The 21,410-nt window shown below is 34.3% G+C and overlaps 2 protein-coding genes across 3 annotated transcripts in view; both read left to right on the forward strand.

Moving 5' to 3' along the window:
- Positions 1-21,410, forward strand: part of LOC148940283 (uncharacterized) — a 351,557-nt gene that overhangs the window by 37,561 nt on the left and 292,586 nt on the right. The gene's annotated exons all lie outside the window — the stretch shown is intronic.
- Positions 7,143-21,410, forward strand: part of LOC148940284 (uncharacterized) — a 37,294-nt gene continuing 23,026 nt past the window's right edge. The window contains exons 1-2 of the mRNA XM_089106271.1: positions 7,143-7,171; positions 19,891-20,061. Of these exons, the coding sequence (XP_088962397.1) occupies positions 7,144-7,171; positions 19,891-20,061 (199 nt within the window). The 5' untranslated portion in view covers position 7,143. The remainder of the gene's footprint in view (positions 7,172-19,890; positions 20,062-21,410) is intronic.

Consider the following 21,410-nt stretch of genomic DNA (forward strand, 5'->3'; position numbering starts at 1 on the left):
GCCCAAGAACCCATAGCGCCCACAGCTCCCAACTTGAAATATAAATTCAAGGACACCCAAGTATCAATAGATATACAGACACACCAAGATCATAGTGCAATTCCAGAGGAGCCGAGAAGTTCATTTGAAGATTTATTATCATGGTAAGCAATAGAATAAAAAATGCTTCATTTCAAGTAGATTAGCCTATGCCTAGCCGTTAGATAGGTAGGTAACCAAGATCTATTTCACAATTGGGTTCTTTAGCTTACAAACGAAAGGATACAGTTTTAGACCACATGTCTGTTAGTTTTGTTCTATCACCCTTTGTAAAGATACACTACAAAATTCTTTAGACTAGGCCATTTCAAAAGAGATAAATTTTCTGATTAGCCTAACCTCATATTAAGATGGTCTAGCCTAAAAAACAGACACAAATATAGTCAGAATTTGACTGTGAATCCATATATAGCAAAATTTATCAAGACCCCCTTCTGGTAAATATCTACCAAATCATACTATTGGGTTAGGAATAAAGTGAATACACCATTTGATGCCTTTTTTTTTATGCTGATTATGAATATAATAAGCATTTCTATCAGAAATGAATTTCAGCCCCCCCCCCCTATATATACCTAACCTAACCCTGAATTGGCATATATAGGGGGGGGGCTGAAATTCATTTCCAATAGAAATTTATCCCCCCTCCCTCCCTCCATAATGGTGAAAAATATACCCTGAACTATAAATCAACACTATATTTTTGGTATATAGCCTACCAAAAGGGGGGAGAAAAGTATAGGATCATGGTATCAACTTCTAAGTCTATTAACTATAGTAATTTATTTATTATGAAGTAACTAAGTAAGAGTCTTTAATTCAGGCTCCTCACTAAACAAAATATAACCCAGTTGTGCTGCTGATTTGTATCTAGTAATTATGTCAGTGATTCCAATTCTTAAAATGTAAATGGGGCAAAAATAAACAGTTAGCCATAATAAAATAAAAAGTAGCAAAATAGAAATAAGAAGGTATTTTTCAAAGTCTAACTGAGGCAACTGCTCCCCCCACCAAATTGGCACCCCAAAATTATGTGGCCTAATGCTGAATTAGAATAAACAGTGTACATTGGTAAGTACAAACAATACAATAATATATTGTATATGATTCATAATACACATATAGTGAATATATATATTACATAATAACAATGACATATAATGATCTATTAGTATTGCTTTATTTTATCAACATTTGTCATTCAGAGAAACCATGACTCTCTAATTTTGTTCTTAATATAATTCCTGTTTTTGTTCCATTAAATTTTTTTGGTACTGTTCTAATATCTGGGCAACGTACAAGAATGCAACTTGAGAAAAGCAAAGATCAGATAACAATACCCAGTAGTTTCCTATCTTATGCTCTATAAACAAGGGGATTCTCACTCCAGGAACTATATTTAAGCTTTAGTTTTTTGGGGTTTAGGAGGAAAAAAGGTACCTAGGTTAGTTTAGGTTATGTATTTATTATATGCTATGCTTTACCACCACCCCCTAATGTGCAGGGGTAGGGGGTGGTAGTAGAGGTGGTTGAAAGAGGTAGGGGGTAGGAAGTAATTAAAGGGGGTCTCTACACAGCTAAAATACTACACACTCATATCTACCAGTACAGAGGTGGAAAAGGCAAGGCAGGTCAACATCAGCCCAACCAGGAAATTTCTTCGGAGTGGTAAATGCTGCTAGGACCTTAGTTTTCAGCAATTTATAACGGCAATATTTTCCTTTTTCTATGAAGTATTTCAATGTATTTAAACACATGTATGTAATGTATTTATCGGTAAGAAAATTCTATTGTAGAGATATATTACAGCTAAAGAATTATAGTGGAATGGAAATATTAAGCAGCTCAAAATTCTTTCAGAAATTTTTCAGTTGTACCGACGGGTAAAAATCTATATTTGATTTATATATATATATATATATATATATATATATATATATATATATATATATATATATATATATATATATATATATATATATATATATATATATATATATATATATATATATAATATATATATATATATATATATATGTATATATATATATATATATACTGCGAGGACAATTGGTTATTTGGGAAATTCTAATTGGGATTTTAGCGGTAATTGGAAAATTGTGTAAAACTCTTCAGTATGTATTTTCAATATTTTGGTCTCTGAAGCTGTAATGTTTTATAACAACTGGATTACATAAGGTATCTTCATAAAAATATGGTACGAACAGCAGAAGTAGAACAAGGTTAGCTTGTGCGGGAAAGCCATATACGAGAATTTCATTCTAAGATATTATGAAAATGTATTCATATTTAAGTAAATTTGTAAATTAGTTTCTCAAAAAAGAAAAGAAAAAAACTGGAAGAGACCAGGGCTTGCTTCTTCAACTTATTTTGTGAGTTAAAAGATTACATTAAAAATATAGTTTGACTGAAACATGCCTAAAATATTAAATTACAAATCAAAATATTATAAATTAAGAAATATGATTAGTGTATAGTATATCAATAAAATAAAATAAGATCAAATATAGTCTCAGCCCTTTCACCCAACTGTAAAGCTTTCAAAGCATTATAATTAACTCAACATTTTCATTTTACTAAATTATCTAGCCGTAAATGGTTTCCAACTATAAATAAAAATACATTTTCCAACTGGGGTCAATTGATAACGCCGATCAGTACTGTGAAACGAAGAGACTGAGGTTTATTATTTAAATCTGCATCCTTACTTTTGGAGCAAGATGCAGTCTGGTAAGTTAACTATTTGCATTAATAAAATATAACTTAACAATATACATTTATGAAAAACAACTTTTTTCAACTAAATCTTCTAGACTACCCATGAACTTGCAAAAATAATTTATCCTAAGGGCGTGCCAAGTAGGGGCGTGTTCAGCCTCATTGCTCTTCCTTGGACTTGGCATCATTCTTGATCCATTTAACGTGACATAACCATCATAGTTTTTCTTTCATTATAGCTCAAGCAAGTGGGATTGAACCACATTTTTCACACAGCTTATTGTTAGATATACCGTCACTTGAATGAGTACCGAAAACTATTCTTTATAAACACTGAGAATATTCTCACCAGCCTCTCAAATCGGCCAAGTTTCAGAGCCATTGGTGACCACCGTAACTACAGTGGCATACAGCTTTTTGGGGTAAAATTCTAGCTGCTTCAGTTACTTTTGCTATCTTGGAAAGGGGTTAGGTTGGGAAAACAAAACTTTCAGGGATTGGTCTAATGACTAAGTATGTACTGGAAAGGTATTTTGAAGTACCTCCTCCACTTCTTCTCTCTCTAGAGGGCCCTGACCTTAGATGACCTTTAAAAATCCTTATATTATAAAAGTAAAACCTTGCAAAATAGATCTTCTTCTTAAATCAAGTACAACAAAACTTTTTCAGCTTAATTTATGATGTTTCAAATATCTGAAAATACATTTCCTAAATTTAGAAAAAAAAAAAACAACTAATATGGCTCAAAATTCTACTCAAACAATAGCAAATGCATTTTCAGAACTAAAACCAGAGAAAATGAATTAAAATTAAGGTAAAATGATGTTTTGTAAAAATTTCAATAGGTACAGACCTGTCAAGTAGGGACATTTCTAAGACTTAGAAATCATAAGAGGGTTAACATAGAAGCTTGACAATATCTTCCTATAGTATTTTTTTTTGCCCTGGATTCATTACCGAAATTTTCATTTTCCTAACCTAACCCCTTTCCAAGAGAGCAAAAAGTAGCTAAACTAGAATTTTACCTCTTAGTAAAAATTTGAAGACTTCGTGGTTATCTTCCGTACTGTTGTCAAGTGTTAAATGACACATATGTGCACTGTTAAATGACACATATGTGCTACAATCCTGCCATTCTTCTACAATTTTGATGAAAATCGAGCAAACCAGAATTTTAAGGAATTTTTACAGAATTCCTCTCTTTTTTCTTTATTTCTCTGTATCCTTTTCTCTATCCAGAGGCGCCATTTCAGCCAAACCTTAGGGTGGGCAAGCAATCGACATGGGCCTCGAAGCAGGCTTGTATAAAAAAAATTGCCTCTTGCTTGACACAAAAATACTGGGAAAATAATTATGCTATGGATCTTGATCAATGTTTTGTCCATAATGCTTTCAACTCAGTCTTCCTCAGGGATCGAACATCCGTGGGGATGGTCAATGGGGGAAATAAGGGCATTTATCAATGGCATAGGGTTTTTAATATTCCTCTCCTCAATTTTTTCCAGGGAAAGAATATTTTGTACCTAAAAAAAGTTTGCGGGCTTGCCCTCCCCCTGAAAAAATCCGTTTGAACATCCCTAGTTTGAATACATTTCAATAAAGTTAGAATACTTATTTGAATAGAATTGGATAGTCAAAACATTGAAACACATAAACAGAGATGTCCCTCATCCAAAAAGGAACTCTTTTTTGGCAAAAACAAAATTTGTAACTTGGATATTTCTGTTCTTATCTTTGTCCCCCCCCCCCAAAAAAAAAAATCTTTGAATATTCTATCCCTCCCCCACACAAAAATATAAATTTCTTACAAAAGACCACTCTGTATTTCAAAATTTCCACAGGGTTGTTGTTCCTCCAAAAATGTCTTTATTTTGATACAGTTCAATAAAGCTAGAAAACACATTTGAATAGAATTGGGCACTAATCACACTCGAAACAGAGATAACCTACCCCCAAAGGCCTTTCATCTGACAAGAACCATTCATACCTCTAAAGATTTTTGCAGGCTTGTTCTCCCCTGGAAGAGAATTCCTAGACTATCCCTGGTTTGAATGTGTTGCAATAAAGTTGAGTCAACTTTTTAATTCAACAATAAAGTTGATTGCAATAAAGTAATGTAGTCAACACATTGAAATAGATAAACAGAGAAGAATACAACAAACGCAAACTGAACCAAGTCTAGGGGCAGTATCGAACTCTCAACTACCAATCTTGGGAGATACCTTACAGTTTATAAGTGACCATGGAATTCCTGTGCTGTTTTAAATTCAGTTTTCTGTGAATAGAAGCGTGGCGGCAGAATGCACCTGGCGACGATAAATCACTTCAGTCCAGTTTTTGTCAGGAAAAAATTACTCTATGATAATTTATTGCTACCCCTGGCATTATGTGCCCCTAGGTCCGGGCCTAGGGACCTAGTCGTAAATCCAGGCCTGAACGTGCACATATTTCCTTTTGGTGAATTGACTATTTGAGGTGCAGGGGGATTTAGTTACACGAGGGTTAAGTTAAATGGGGTTCAGTTGCCCGGTGGTTCAGTTACACGAGGATTCATTTGCACGGGGGTTCAGTTGAACGGTGGCTCAGTTGCACAGGGGTTTAGTTATACGAAGGTTTAGTTAAATGAGGTTCGGTTGCCAGGTGGTTCAGTTACACGAGGGCTCATTTGCACGGGGGTTCCGTTATAAGGGGTTTCAGTTGAACGGGGTGGTTCAGTTACAGTGGTGCAGTTTCTTTGTGGTTCATAATTTGCACTTTGCTGAAAAAATATAAATGCTTTTACTTTTATAAATTTAGAAAATAAAATAATATTAACATTTTGATTACTAAATATCAGTATATGTATATTAAACTGACAGTGCAAATTCATTTGTTTTTTTTTTTTTTTCATCAAAGTGCAAATTATGTTCTGGCCTTAGGAAGGCATATGGGTTTATGAGACCCTTATGTTAATTTCTGCTCTTTTTGAGTTTGACTCGGTTGTTCATTGTAATTTCTGTTCGTTTTGGGTTTCATTTATTTATCGATGCTGGTTTGTGGTAGTTTCACGCTTGGTAGATTATTTGATTTTATTTTTGCTCATTTTTTGTTTAATGGAGTTCTTTACTTTTCTTTGAAAAACTCATATTGTGGAAAACGTGTTTTTAATTAATTTCTGTTCGTTTTATATTGACACAGTTTTTTTTCAGGGCAAAAGAAAATAATACTTAAATCTTTTCGTTATTTTAAGAATTTATAGTTTGGCCTGCTATTTGTATGCTGGAGAAAAATTTTGGCAATTTTTAACAACATACACCCTTTTAAAAATCTGGACACCTATAGTAGTGTTTAATTTAGTTTCATAACTCTTCTAGTTGACCTGAAATGGAGAACTTGATAGCATTCGCAAAAAAAATCTGTTTACTTTCTTTGATAGCTTGGATACACTTACGCTATTTTGATTTGATTAAATTTTAAGAGCAGAAGTAGCTCTGAAAGTTTGAACATAATACCCTCAGTCGTTCTTGGGATACTGCTTAGATGTCTTATTGGAAATTAGCAGTAACACAGTGAATTTTGATTTAATCTTATGGCAACATTTAGTTTTTAATAATAAAGGCAAAAGGGGGGGGTGGGCGTGGAGGGGGATTAGTTTCCCTCCAATCACTTTCAACTATTAAAAAGGCATCAGCCCTTTCTGTTTTCAATCGAATCAGCCCTTTTAGAAGTTCCTATGACAACTACTTCGATACAAATGTTTATGGCAATTGTCTGGGGTAAAGTTTTACCGGGATTGAATTGCCTAAAGGTTCTCCCCGGGGGGGGGGGCATTTTTACGTGGATGTAGAGCCGGATATTTTAGTATTATTTAAAAACCATCAAAAACTATATTAAAAAAAGAAGGTGACTTAGTGGTCATGTCAATCCTAAAACTTGGTCAAACTGACTCAGACTCTAAGTGGAAAGGCCTACTTGGAAAGTCTACTTGAATTACAATACAGATGACTAAGATTTTTGGGTTGACTCATAACAGACAATGTCTACTGAACTTGCTGATGAAGAAGCATCCTAAGCCTAATTTTCCTGGCCACATAAATTCTCAGGTAGGTTGACTAAGTTTTAGGATTGACATATGACCACCAAGTTTCCTGAACTACAATTGGTTCTCTTGTAGGTGTTCATGTCTCCAATGCAAAGTCTGGCCAGCAAAAACAGAAAATGTCTGCTGCCAAGAACAACAAAGAGTAAAAGGCTTCCTAGAGAGCTACAAGGATCCAGATGCACCAACAACCACACCTTGCATCCCTCTGTGCATCACACATCACCCTGCTTTCCACCTAAATTTCTTAGAGCCATGGATTCTTAGGACTGCATATTGGCAGTACAATGCTTCACTTACATACAATGAAAACTAGTAAGTAAATAAGTGTTATTCAAGCAGAGTTAGTAACCCCCATTATTCAAGCGTAGTTGGTTATTGTTGTTAGTAACCCAAGAGAAACTAAGGTATTGTTTCTAAGTGACAGAATATCACCTGTTATTTACAACTGAGCACAAACTATCTCTGAGAGTCTTTTGTCTGTTTTTTACAACTTTAAGAGTTTTCTATTTCTAGATCTCCAGGTAGAGAATTTTTCCTATGGGCAAGAATGTATTCTATATAAAATCCTCCCCTTCCATTGCACCTGTGAGATTTTGAGATTGCCCTATTTTTAGGACTAGAAACTCAGCCTGATTGTTGCTCTAAGCAGGCTCTGGGTAAACCTATCCCTCTAAACGTTCCTTCTAAATGTTTTAAATTATATTTGTAAATCTTGCTACCCAGAGTTCTTAAAGGAACAATCAGTCAATTGGTAGCATGTTAAACTGAGGCAGTAGTTCAAATTGGTACTCAAAATTCTGTGACAACTAAATTTTATTAGTAAATTCAATAAAAGATGAGAAACGTTGTAATTTTAATTATGTAAACCTTCCAATGGCTCTCTTCAGAGTTGAATAGTCTTATATTGTGTGTGTGTCTGTGAGTCTTCCATTGTCCACATGCCATTCACCAAAAAAAGGGATTATCTTAGGTTTAGGGCTTCTGGTATTCTAACTGAATAAATTACACTTGGCTAATTAGTTAAGGCTTGGGTCTATTGTGTTATAGAGTCTTTAGATCTAAATTATCAAATTAGGTAAACCCTGCTAATTTGGTTAAAAATGGAAGCACCAAAATTACAAGTTTTATTTGACTAGTTAATGTACTTCAAGATGGTAAATCAAAAGGGTTTGAAAGTGGGCAAAATTTGGAATAACCATATCAATTGTTTACAAATTTCGCAGTAACCCAAAGCAAGGTATTTTGCAATTATTTCTTGTAGAAGGATCAGTGTTCCTTGAATCTCAGGCAAATCTTAAAGTTGATTAGGAAAAGTTTCTGGATTGGATTTCCCTCAACTGGAAAGATCTTAAACTCTCTGTCTGCTCAATAGTACTCGTTTTTTCTTAGTCTCTCTGTATAACATCAAGACCACCATTTGTATTTACAGCTGGGAAAGGACAAGTAAAATATAGGGTTCTCCTCTTGGATACAGACTTCTGTATAACGTTAGAAGGATCCAAGTAGGGGGTACGCAAAACTGTAGTCCAGGAAATTCCAATTTCTGGGTGTCAGATCTATTATAAACACCAAGCTTAAGTTCCAAGAGACACTACATTGGAATAGGGGACGCAAAAAAGCTCTTATAGCTTTTAATCCTTGTTTTATGTTTTTTTTTTCACCTAAACCTTATGCTATTCAAAGCTTATTCCACAAATTTTATGTTTTTGGGAAGGTCATTGGAGTTCTTAAATTTAATTACTCTTAGATAATTTTATTCTTTAATAAATTTTATCCTTTATTTAGACAGACCCATCCTTACTAAAACAAAATATACAGACAAAACTATGAGACCAAACACCAAATATGATAAATTCTAACAAAATCTTGAGTTATTTACAAGGGTGATCTCAGCCCTTTTCTATCCTCTGATCTATTTTAATTAGATCACGTATCTCTTAATTAATCAGAAAGGATCCAAGGGTTACCTCAAACCATCTGTAAGGCTCAAACCTTTGAAAATCAACTGGCAAGTTGGGATTCCAGCAAAGGGGATTATAACTTTTACTGAAATTGAGTTACTAAATTTACACAAAATTAGGCCTCCTTACAACTTGAAAAAGTCAGGAACACATGGAGTAATTGCTACTAGTAAATAAACCCCTAATGCAAGAATAACCTTTACTGGTTGTCCAAAAGGTGCCTTCCCCAGATGGCTATGAACTTTTGAACTTATTGACCTAAGTGGACTCTAAAGTACAGAAAACTATTCAGACCCTAATTTAAACTCTTACACAGATCAACCTAGGCTTAGATGTTATTTATCTTTCAAATATTTAGGCCAGAAAGCATCATACTGCATTGATATTACCCTGCCAGTTGACTTACTTCAATCCCTTTCTACACACTAGTTTGACCTTAAAGACTGGTTTGATTATTTTGATGCAACATCTTACCACAAATAACTGCCTTGTAATTGCTTATTAGCCACATAGTTGACTAACAAAATTTTCTCTTGATTTAATGTTTGGTTAGGGCCTATAGGTTTTTTCAAATATTAGGCTAAAACTATAGGAAAGTATTATTTACAAGTTATGCAGTTGTATTCTGTTAAATGTTCAAGCAAATCACATAGGCCTAGGCTACTAGGTATCTTAGCCTAGGCTTACACAAAGCAGGCTATCAGCAAACGTCACTATCCTGCAAAACTAGCAATAGACTGTGTCTGGACACTTTTTCTTGAGCTGTTACTATTTCCCTGTATACTGTTTCATAGTTTAGAAGTCCTGGAGGGCCACAAATTCCAACCACAATTGCTAGATTCACACTTGCTCTTTCGAAAAAACATGGCTTTGAGTTCTTTTTCATTGAAAAAGCCTTTTTTGAAGTAGGTCCCAACATAAAATCTTCACTTCGAAAGTGAAGAACACAAAGATTATGGCTGGGCAAATGAGAGAAGGGAGACAAATATTTATTCTTGGCTGGACCATAATGCTCACTCACCAATCTTGCCCACTCTTCAAACTCCTTTTTGGGTATACAAACTAATGGAATTGATTCTCTTTTACTGCAACAATCAGGAAAGAAACACTTCCTAAGGTTATATGCTGATTTATTGTTTTTGCTCATTTTCTGCTGTTTATCAGCACACGTTCTTTATTTTTGAAATTGGCTACAAACTTATGTATTGGAATGCATTATGTAAACTGGTGATCTATCTCCTTAAAAAATGAATTATCGGTTTTTCATACTAATTTAAGGTGTATATGGCTGTGTAAGTTTGCACTTGACCAATTTAATGAATTAGTTTTCATTTTAGTTGTCTTTGGTACTTTAAATAAGTAAACTACTTTTTTCTCATTCTTTTTTTTACCCATTTTTTATTTTAAGGAATAAATATCAATATAGGTAAATTAAACTGACAATCCACAGTCATTTTTTTTTTCAGTTTTTTCAGGCAACTTGGTGGTCAAATGTCAATCCTAAAACCTAGTCAACCTACCTGAGAATTTCTATGGCAAGGAAAATTAGGCTTAGGATTCTTCTTCATCAGCAAGTTCAGTAGAGATTGTCTGTTATGAGTCGATCCGAAAATCTTAGTCATCTCTATTGTAATTCAAGTAGACTTTCGAAGTAGGCCTGTCTACTTAGAGTCTGAGTCAGTTTGACCAAGTTTTAGGATTGACATGACCACTAAGTCACCTTCTTTTTTTAATATAGTTTTTGATGGTTTTTAAATAATACTAAAATATCCGGCTCTACATCCACGGAAAAATGCCCCCCCCCGGGGAGAACCTTTAGGCAATTCAATCCCGGTAAAACTTTACCCCAGACAATTGCCATAAACATTTGTATCGAAGTAGTTGTCATAGGAACTTCTAAAAGGGCCGATTCGATTGAAAACAGAAAGGGCTGATGACTTTTTAATAGTTGAAAGTGATTGGAGGGAAACTAATCCCCCTCCCACGCCCACCCCCCCCCCTTTTGCCTTTATTATTAAAAACTAAATGTTGCCATAAGATTAAATCAAAATTCACTGTGTTACTGCTAATTTCCAATAAGACATCTAAGCAGTATCCCAAGAACGACTGAGGGTATTATGTTCAAACTTTCAGAGCTACTTCTGCTCTTAAAATTTAATCAAATCAAAATAGCGTAAGTGTATCCAAGCTATCAAAGAAAGTAAACAGATTTTTTTTGCGAATGCTATCAAGTTCTCCATTTCAGGTCAACTAGAAGAGTTATGAAACTAAATTAAACACTACTATAGGTGTCCAGATTTTTAAAAGGGTGTATGTTGTTAAAAATTGCCAAAATTTTTCTCCAGCATACAAATAGCAGGCCAAACTATAAATTCTTAAAAAAACGAAAAGATTTAAGTATTATTTTCTTTTGCCCTGAAAAAAACTGTGTCAATATAAAACGAACAGAAATTAATTTAAAAAAAACTTTTTCCACAAAATAAGTTTTTCAGAGAAAAGTAAAAAACTCCATTAAACAAAAAATGAGCAAAAATAAAATCAAATAATCTACCAAGCGTGAAACTACCACAAATCAGCATCGATAAATAAATGAAACCCAAAACGAACAGAAATTACAATGAAAAACCGAGTCAAACTCAAAAAGAGCAGAAATTAACATAAGGGTATCATAAACCCCTATGCCTTCCTAAGGCCAGAACATAATTTGCACTTTGCTGAAAAAAAAAAAAACAAATGAATTTGCACTGTCAGTTTAATATACATATACTGATAATTAGTAATCAAAATGTTAATATTATTTGATTTTCTAAATTTATAAAAGTAAAAGCATTTATATTTTTTCAGCAAAGTGCAAATTATGAACCACAAAGAAACTGCACCACTGTAACTGAACCACCCCGTTCAACTGAAACCCCTTATAACGGAACCCCCGTGCAAATGAGCCCTCGTGTAACTGAACCACCTGGCAACCGAACCTCATTTAACTAAACCCTCGTATAACTAAACCCCTGTGCAACTGAGCCACCGTTCAACTGAACCCCCGTGCAAATGAATCCTCGTGTAACTGAACCACCGGGCAACTGAACCCCATTTAACTTAACCCTCGTGTAACTAAATCCCCCTGCACCTCAAATAGTCAATTCACCAAAAGGAAATATGTGCACGTTCAGGCCTGGATTTACGACTAGGTCCCTAGGCCCAGACCTAGGGGCACATAATGCCAGGGGTAGCAATAAATTATCATAGAGTAATTTTTTCCTGACAAAAACTGGACTGAAGTGATTTATCGTCGCCAGGTGCATTCTGCCGCCACGCTTCTATTCACAGAAAACTGAATTTAAAACAGCACAGGAATTCCATGGTCACTTATAAACTGTAAGGTATCTCCCAAGATTGGTAGTTGAGAGTTCGATACTGCCCCTAGACTTGGTTCAGTTTGCGTTTGTTGTATTCTTCTCTGTTTATCTATTTCAATGTGTTGACTACATTATTTTATTGCAATCAACTTTATTGTTGAATTAAAAAGTTGACTCAACTTTATTGCAACACATTCAAACCAGGGATAGTCTAGGAATTCTCTTCCAGGGGAGAACAAGCCTGCAAAAATCTTTAGAGGTATGAATGGTTCTTGTCAGATGAAAGGCCTTTGGGGGTAGGTTATCTCTGTTTCGAGTGTGATTAGTGCCCAATTCTATTCAAATGTGTTTTCTAGCTTTATTGAACTGTATCAAAATAAAGACATTTTTGGAGGAACAACAACCCTGTGGAAATTTTGAAATACAGAGTGGTCTTTTGTAAGAAATTTATATTTTTGTGTGGGGGAGGGATAGAATATTCAAAGATTTTTTTTTGGGGGGGGGGGGCAAAGATAAGAACAGAAATATCCAAGTTACAAATTTTGTTTTTGCCAAAAAAAGAGTTCCTTTTTGGATGAGGGACATCTCTGTTTATGTGTTTCAATGTTTTGACTATCCAATTCTATTCAAATAAGTATTCTAACTTTATTGAAATGTATTCAAACTAGGGATGTTCAAACGGATTTTTCAGGGGAGGGCAAGCCCGCAAACTTTTTTTAGGTACAAAATATTCTTTCCCTGGAAAAAATTGAGGAGAGGAATATTAAAAACCCTATGCCATTGATAAATGCCCTTATTTTCCCCATTGACCATCCCCACGGATGTTCGATCCCTGAGGAAGACTGAGTTGAAAGCATTATGGACAAAACATTGATCAAGATCCATAGCATAATTATTTTCCCAGTATTTTTGTGTCAAGCAAGAGGCAATTTTTTTTTATACAAGCCTGCTTCGAGGCCCATGTTGATTGCTTGCCCACCCTAAGGTTTGGCTGAAATGGCGCCTCTGGATAGAGAAAAGGATACAGAGAAATAAAGAAAAAAGAGAGGAATTCTGTAAAAATTCCTTAAAATTCTGGTTTGCTCGATTTTCATCAAAATTGTAGAAGAATGGCAGGATTGTAGCACATATGTGTCATTTAACAGTGCACATATGTGTCATTTAACACTTGACAACAGTACGGAAGATAACCACGAAGTCTTCAAATTTTTACTAAGAGGTAAAATTCTAGTTTAGCTACTTTTTGCTCTCTTGGAAAGGGGTTAGGTTAGGAAAATGAAAATTTCGGTAATGAATCCAGGGCAAAAAAAAATACTATAGGAAGATATTGTCAAGCTTCTATGTTAACCCTCTTATGATTTCTAAGTCTTAGAAATGTCCCTACTTGACAGGTCTGTACCTATTGAAATTTTTACAAAACATAATTTTACCTTAATTTTAATTCATTTTCTCTGGTTTTAGTTCTGAAAATGCATTTGCTATTGTTTGAGTAGAATTTTGAGCCATATTAGTTGTTTTTTTTTTTTTCTAAATTTAGGAAATGTATTTTCAGATATTTTAAAAATCATAAATGAAGCTGAAAAAGTTTTGTTGTACTTGATTTAAGAAGAAGATCTATTTTGCAAGGTTTTACTTTTATAATATAAGGATTTTTAAAGGTCATCTAAGGTCAGGGCCCTCTAGAGAGAGAAGAAGTGGAGGAGGTACTTCAAAATACCTTTCCAGTACATACTTAGTCATTAGACCAATCCCTGAAAGTTTTGTTTTCCCAACCTAACCCCTTTCCAAGATAGCAAAAGTAACTGAAGCAGCTAGAATTTTACCCCAAAAAGCTGTATGCCACTGTAGTTACGGTGGTCACCAATGGCTCTGAAACTTGGCCGATTTGAGAGGCTGGTGAGAATATTCTCAGTGTTTATAAAGAATAGTTTTCGGTACTCATTCAAGTGACGGTATATCTAACAATAAGCTGTGTGAAAAATGTGGTTCAATCCCACTTGCTTGAGCTATAATGAAAGAAAAACTATGATGGTTATGTCACGTTAAATGGATCAAGAATGATGCCAAGTCCAAGGAAGAGCAATGAGGCTGAACACGCCCCTACTTGGCACGCCCTTAGGATAAATTATTTTTGCAAGTTCATGGGTAGTCTAGAAGATTTAGTTGAAAAAAGTTGTTTTTCATAAATGTATATTGTTAAGTTATATTTTTTTAATGCAAATAGTTAACTTACCAGACTGCATCTTGCTCCAAAAGTAAGGATGCAGATTTAAATAATAAACCTCAGTCTCTTCGTTTCACAGTGCTGATCGGCGTTATCAATTGACCCCAGTTGGAAAATGTATTTTTATTTATAGTTGGAAACCATTTACGGCTAGATAATTTAGTAAAATGAAAATGTTGAGTTAATTATAATGCTTTGAAAGCTTTACAGTTGGGTGAAAGGGCTGAGACTATATTTGATCTTATTTTATTTTATTGATATACTATACACTAATCATATTTCTTAATTTATAATATTTTGATTTGTAATTTAATATTTTAGGCATGTTTCAGTAAAACTATATTTTTAATGTAATCTTTTAACTCACAAAATAAGTTGAAGAAGCAAGCCCTGGTCTCTTCCAGTTTTTTTCTTTTCTTTTTTGAGAAACTAATTTACAAATTTACTTAAATATGAATACATTTTCATAATATCTTAGAATGAAATTCTCGTATATGGCTTTCTTTAGCTGTAATATATCTCTACAATAGAATTTTCTTACCGATAAATACATTACATACATGTGTTTAAATACATTGAAATACTTCATAGAAAAAGGAAAATATTGCCATTATAAATTGCTGAAAACTAAGTTCCTAGCAGTATTTACCACTCCAAAGAAATTTCCTGGTGGGGCTGATGTTGACCTGCCTTGCCTTTTCCACCTCTGTACTGGTAGATATGGGTGTGTAATATTTTAGCTGTGTAGAGAAACAATTTAATTAATTCCTACCCCCCTACCTCTTTCAACCACCTCTACTACCACCCCCCTACCCCTGCACATTAGGGGGGTGGTGGTAAAGCATAGCATATAATAAATACAGAACCTAAACTAACCTAGGTACCTTTTTTCCTCCTAAACCCCAAAAAAACTAAAGCTTAAATATAGTTCCTGGAGTGAGAATCCCCTTGTTTATAGAGCATAAGATAGGAAACTACTGGGTATTGTTATCTGATCTTTGCTTTTCTCAAGTTGCATTCTTGTACGTTGCCCAGATATTAGAACAGTACCAAAAAAATTTAATGGAACAAAAACAGGAATTATATTAAGAACAAAATTAAAGAGTCATGGTTTCTCTGAATGACAAATGTCGATAAAATAAAGCAATACTAATAGATCATCATCTGTCATTGTTATTATGTAATATATATACACTATATGTGTATTATGAATCATATACAATATATTATTGTATTGTTTGTACTTACCAATGAACACTGTTTATTCTAATTCAGCATTAGGCCACATAATTTTGGGGTGCCAATTTGGTGAGGGGGGGGAGCAGTTGTCTCAGTTAGACTTTGAAAAATACCTTCTTATTTCTATTTTGCTAATTTTTATTTTATTATGGCTAACTGTTTATTTTTGCCCCATTTACATTTTAAGAATTGGAATCACTGACATAATTACTAGATACAAATCAGCAGCACAACTGGGTTACATTTTGTTTAGTGAGGAGCCTGAATTAAAGACTCTTACTTAGTTACTTCATAATAAATAAATTACTATAGTTAATAGACTTTGAAGTTGATACCATGATCCTATACTTTTCTCCCCCCTTTTGGTAGGCTATATACCAAAAATATAGTGTTGATTTATAGTTCAGGGTATATTTTTCACCATTATGGAGGGAGGGAGGGGGGATAAATTTCTATTGGAAATGAATTTCAGCCCCCCTCCCCTGTATATGCCAATTCAGGGTTAGGTTAGGTATATATAGGGGGGGCTGAAATTCATTTCTGATGAAATGCTTATTATATTCATAATCAGCATAAAAAAAAGGCATCAAATGGTGTATTCACTTTATTCCCAACTCAATAGTATGATTTGGTAGAATTTTACCAGGAGGGGATCTTGATAAATTTAGCTATATATGGATTCACAATCGAATTCTGACTATATGTGTGTCTATTTTTTAGGCTAGACCATCTTAATATGAGGTTAGGCTAATCAGAAAATTTATCTCTTTTAAAATGGCCTAGTCTAAAGAATCTTATAGTGTTTCTTTATAAAGGGTGATTGCACAAAACGAATACAAAGATGTTCTAAAACTATAGCCTTTCTTTTGTAAGCTAATGAACCTAATTGTGAAATAGGCCTTGGTTATCTACATTTCTATAGGCTAGGCATAGGCTAATCTACATAAAATGAAGCATTTTTTTATTCTATTGCTTACCATGATGATGAATCTTCAAATGAACTTCTCAGTTCCTCGGGAATTGCGCAATGATCTTGGTGTGTCTGTATATCTATTGATACTTGGGTGTCCTTGAATTTATATTTCAAGTTGGGAGCTGTGGGCGCTATGGGTTCTTGGGCGCTAAAGTAAATGTTTTGGGTTCTTGGGTGCTTTGGGCACTGGGCACAAAAGTATTGTTGGTACATTCATTTCTGACAGAAATGATTATATTTGTAATGAGCATAAAAAAGGCATCAAATGGTGTATTCACTTTATTCTAAACTGAATAATGATTTGGTAGATATTTACCAATGAAACTATCAGGGGTGGTTCTACAGGCAAAACTATGTCACAGGAAGGCATTTTGAAGTTCTTTCCTCAACTCCTCATCCTTCTGGAGGGTCCTTACCTTTAGAAATATATGTGTTATAAAAGTGAAATGTTATAAAATAGATCTTGAGCTTAAATGAAGTGCTAAAAAATTGTTTTCAGCATCAAAACTTTGCTCAATCAGAATTTATAAGGTTTTAAAGATATGCAAATAGGCTACATTTCCTGAAATAAAAAAAAACCATTGATATGGCTAAAAAATCTACTCAAATAAAAGGAATTGCATATTCAGTACTAAAGCCAGAGAATAGAAACTGATAGGCTAACTGACAATTAAGGTAAAATGTTGTTTTATCAAAATTTCTGTAGGCAATTTCAGGACCCTCTAGAGGGAGATGAAATGGAGGTAGGTACTTCAAAATCCTTCCCGAGACATAGGCCTTTTTTAGTCTGTAGAGACATATATGGGAAATCATTTTTCTAACCTATCTCCTTTCCAAAATAGCTAGAGTAGCCTAGAATTTTACCGATTAGCCTAGCTAATCTAGATAGGCCAAATAGCTTACATTGTCCTCGTCCATTGGGCTAAATGAAGGTTCCAAATTATTCCAAATATAGCTTAATATCAAGCCCAGCACGACCATAGCGACCGTAATTCTGATGATTAGGCCTATTTCTCTGTCCATACTTCAATCAACTGTAGTGAATACTTATGAAGTGTATTTGGGAAGTGTATTAAATTTTTCTAGTACTTCAATAATGGTATCGTAAGATTTTACAAAAATAGATGGCATCATTTTACGCCGTTGGCCATAAAAAAGAATCATGACAAGACTTTCGCCTGAAATAACTGAAAAGAAGTAGGATACAAATAGAATTAATTGAAACTAATTTATTAGATACCTATACAACATTGTTTAAGTTCGTAAACGAATAAATCAATTCAGACGCGTACTAATGAACGAATTTTGGAGGAAATACAACTTCTTGGAGGCATATGGACATTTCAACATTCAACATTAAAAATTAGGAAAATTTGTATGGAAATACAGCACCAGCAAGAATATGGAAGAGTTTGCGATTTCACAGCAAGAGCCTAAATACCCTCGTCTATCGTATTTACCACCATTAAAATGCAACAACGAAAGCAAAGGGACCTTGTGGACCGTGGTCAAGGTCCTCAAGGCAAATATTATATACTATAATTATTGCCCATTATTAACATTTAAGGTTTTTCTAGAAAGGGGTGTCGTATATCAAATAAAATTTTGATGCGGCATATTCAATTGTAGATCAAAAGTCCTAGTGTCCCTTTTAAAAGTCAAATGCGATAAGACGTTGACTAGCCCCGTAAAGAGCGAGTCGTTGAAGAGGGGACAGCCCCTTTCATATACGGGATAACTCCTGTTTTTTTGAAGTTTTAATGTCGCTTCTTTCTTTCAATTAAAAACATTTTTTTCATTTAATTTCGGATTGTTTTACAAATAATACAAAATACACATAACTGTTTGATAAACTGTTTTTTATAATTGTTTGATAAAAAAAATACTAATTACTTTATATTAAAATTATGTCATAGTAATTGCTCTTCACTTCACTTCTGACTAAAATAAGGAGTCACGTTTGAACCGGGGACATTCAATGTCACCCATACTATCGGATTTCATTCCGGTTATCATTCAGTGTTCATGCAATACAGTAAAAGAAAAAAAAAGAGATGCGTATTTAATCTAAGAGGGCAGTCGCTTTTTGGCTTGATTATATATTTCTGAAGAACTCACACATTGAAAGATTTTTTGATGACTTTTACGTTATTATCAGTATCTGTTTTATGCTATAATATTAATGTCTTAAAGCGTAAATTAATGATTTACAGATCCTGAAATTGAAAGCATCTCAAACAGTGATTCAGATACAACGATCATAGAAAAGCCGGCTGTGGTACTAGACCCTAACACTCCTAGTGGAAACCACGCAAAAAGTGATAGGCCGAAAGGAAAAAGGGACCTGCCCAAGCAACGATAGTAAGCACGATCGAAGAAAGGTGAGACCAAATAAAGAACCAAAATCGGAAAAGAAACGAAAAAGTCATAGTCCGAAAAAATGTGGCCAAACTCTAGCAGAACGACCACCATTTGTCATAGGATAAGGAACAGCCATATACAGAAACTATCAGCTATTACGTGGGATGTACTGGGTCTAAGTAGAAAAAGAGATGTATGTTTAAATAGTTCATTTTTGGATTCACAAATAACTTGTTTAGTTGAAACATGGTTATTGCCAGTACAGGAAATTTCAGTGTTTGGTTATGTTATTTTTCGGGTAGATAGAGGGACATCATTCACTGTAGTTTGATAAAGCTTATTTAGTGAACCCTCCTTGTTTTTTTTTTTTTCGTTTTATGAAGCAAATGCTTCACATGTTGAAAGTTCAAACGCTTAGGTTTATATGCTTAAATGTTAATGTTATGTCAATATTGTTTAAATCTTAACCGTTTAAATGTTTAATGTTTATTTGATCTTTTCACAATCCCCCTCCTTGAGGCCACGGAGCCTTTGTGGGGATTTGTAGATTGTTATGTAAATATTTTACTGATATATGGAAAATAAACCTATCTATCTATCTAAAAAAAAGGAATTCCAGGAACTATGGAGGAATAATAGTGCTAGTTAAGCAGCATGAATTTTCCAGTTGAAGTCGTTTGCCAAGCATGTCTGAGAATTTGATATGGTTACGTTTTTTTTTGGGGAAGTGGTTTATATTGGGGTATGTTTATATTTCACCAGAAAATAGTTCATATTGTGAAGAAGATACTTGGGCAATATTAGACGAAGAAATTATTCTTATTAGATCGCGGTATGAAGGAGATTCAGTGTTATTAATAGGTGATTTAAACGCTTACACTGCTGAACAATCAGAAAAAATATGAAGTTTGTTTCAGATGATGAGGACGACCCTGTAGCGGGGATTATTCCTTCAATGTATTTTATACCACGAATGAGCCAAGATCGAAACAGGAGAGTTAACTCATGGGGGAGGAAACTGCTTGCACTGTGTGGAGGTTCTGGTTGCGCAATTGGCAATGGGAGATTTGGTGAGGATGGTAGCTTAGGTGAGTACACTTTTGTTTCTGGACCTTTCTTTAGTTTGACTGATTATATATTGGCTGACACTGGGCTTGAAGTTGAATCCCGAAATGTGAAAGTGATACATGGAACAAGATCAGACAACTTTGTAGTTAAAGCAGAGTATATTATTTCTTGAAGGGAATATTGTTTGGTTGAGAGGAGTAATGAGGAGAGGTGTGTGAATAAAGAAACGAGGAAGAGAAAGGAGCTAGCAATTTTACCTCCTAGAATAAATTGCAATTGGTCACATGAATAATGGGCACTGGTCCATGAGAAATTAGTTAATGACCCCATAGCGAAAGAAATAGACCATCTGAAGAATGAGGCCGAGGTACCGAATGCCGACCCGGAAACAATAGCGAATAGGTTTTCACAAATTTTAAGCAAATCACTGGCATCAGTAAAATCAGCCGAGAAAAAGAATGAAAGTTTTTATGACAAAGAATGTAAATTCAGTAGCGTTAATTTGGATAAAATGTTACACAATGTAAAGAATGCACCGGATGATGAATCAAAAATCAAGCCACTAACAAGTTAATGTTTATTACGCAAAGAGCACAAAAACTTAACAAAAAGGAAAATTATAAAAGGAATGAAAAAGCCACTCTTTTAAAGTGCTTTAGAGAAAATAACAGTAGGGAGTTCTGGAAAATCATAAAAAGAGATAGGCTAAAAGACCGACAGTCAGAGGTGCCCGCCCCTGAAGCTTGGCCCGATTACTTCAAACTACTACAAGAAGATGCCCAGGATAGCAACATACACCTACAAGAGACATTAGGTCTAGATAACAGTAAAGAAACATTATTCCCTCTGAACCAGGAAGATTATGTGTTATGCGACCCAATCACCCCGGAAGAAATTGAAGATTCACTTAACAAAATACGAGGTGATTCAGCTCCCGGGCCCGATGGAATTCCTATGAAGATCTTCAAAGCATTTAGGACTGTTCTTTTACCTTTTTTGGCCTCATTATTTAACAATTGGCCTTATTATTCTAGACAAGTACCTTATTATTTTGTAATAAAATCATTATTATTTTAAAACATTTAATTATTATTATAACTGCCATAATTTGCTTTTTATGGTAGTTCTTTTTCATGGTTAGCTAATATCCAGAGGGAATCTAACTAGATGGCAGTTTGTGAATGAACGAAATAAAAATGAGTTATCATGTTATTTGATGACTAAAACGGTAGGATAGTGAGACACGTGCACAGGATTTATTTTTTTCAAAAAAAAAGGGGGGGGGGTAATAATGATAAAACAAGCTTTATTCGTGATTTGAATAAGAACTGCTCAGAAATTCAGTGGATTTTAGGACTTTAGGGGGAAA

The sequence above is a fragment of the Artemia sp. Qi Xiang Cuo genome, chromosome 20, assembly GCF_049724085.1.
Source record: "Artemia sp. Qi Xiang Cuo chromosome 20, ASM4972408v1, whole genome shotgun sequence".
Lineage (NCBI taxonomy): Eukaryota > Metazoa > Arthropoda > Branchiopoda > Anostraca > Artemiidae > Artemia > Artemia sp. Qi Xiang Cuo.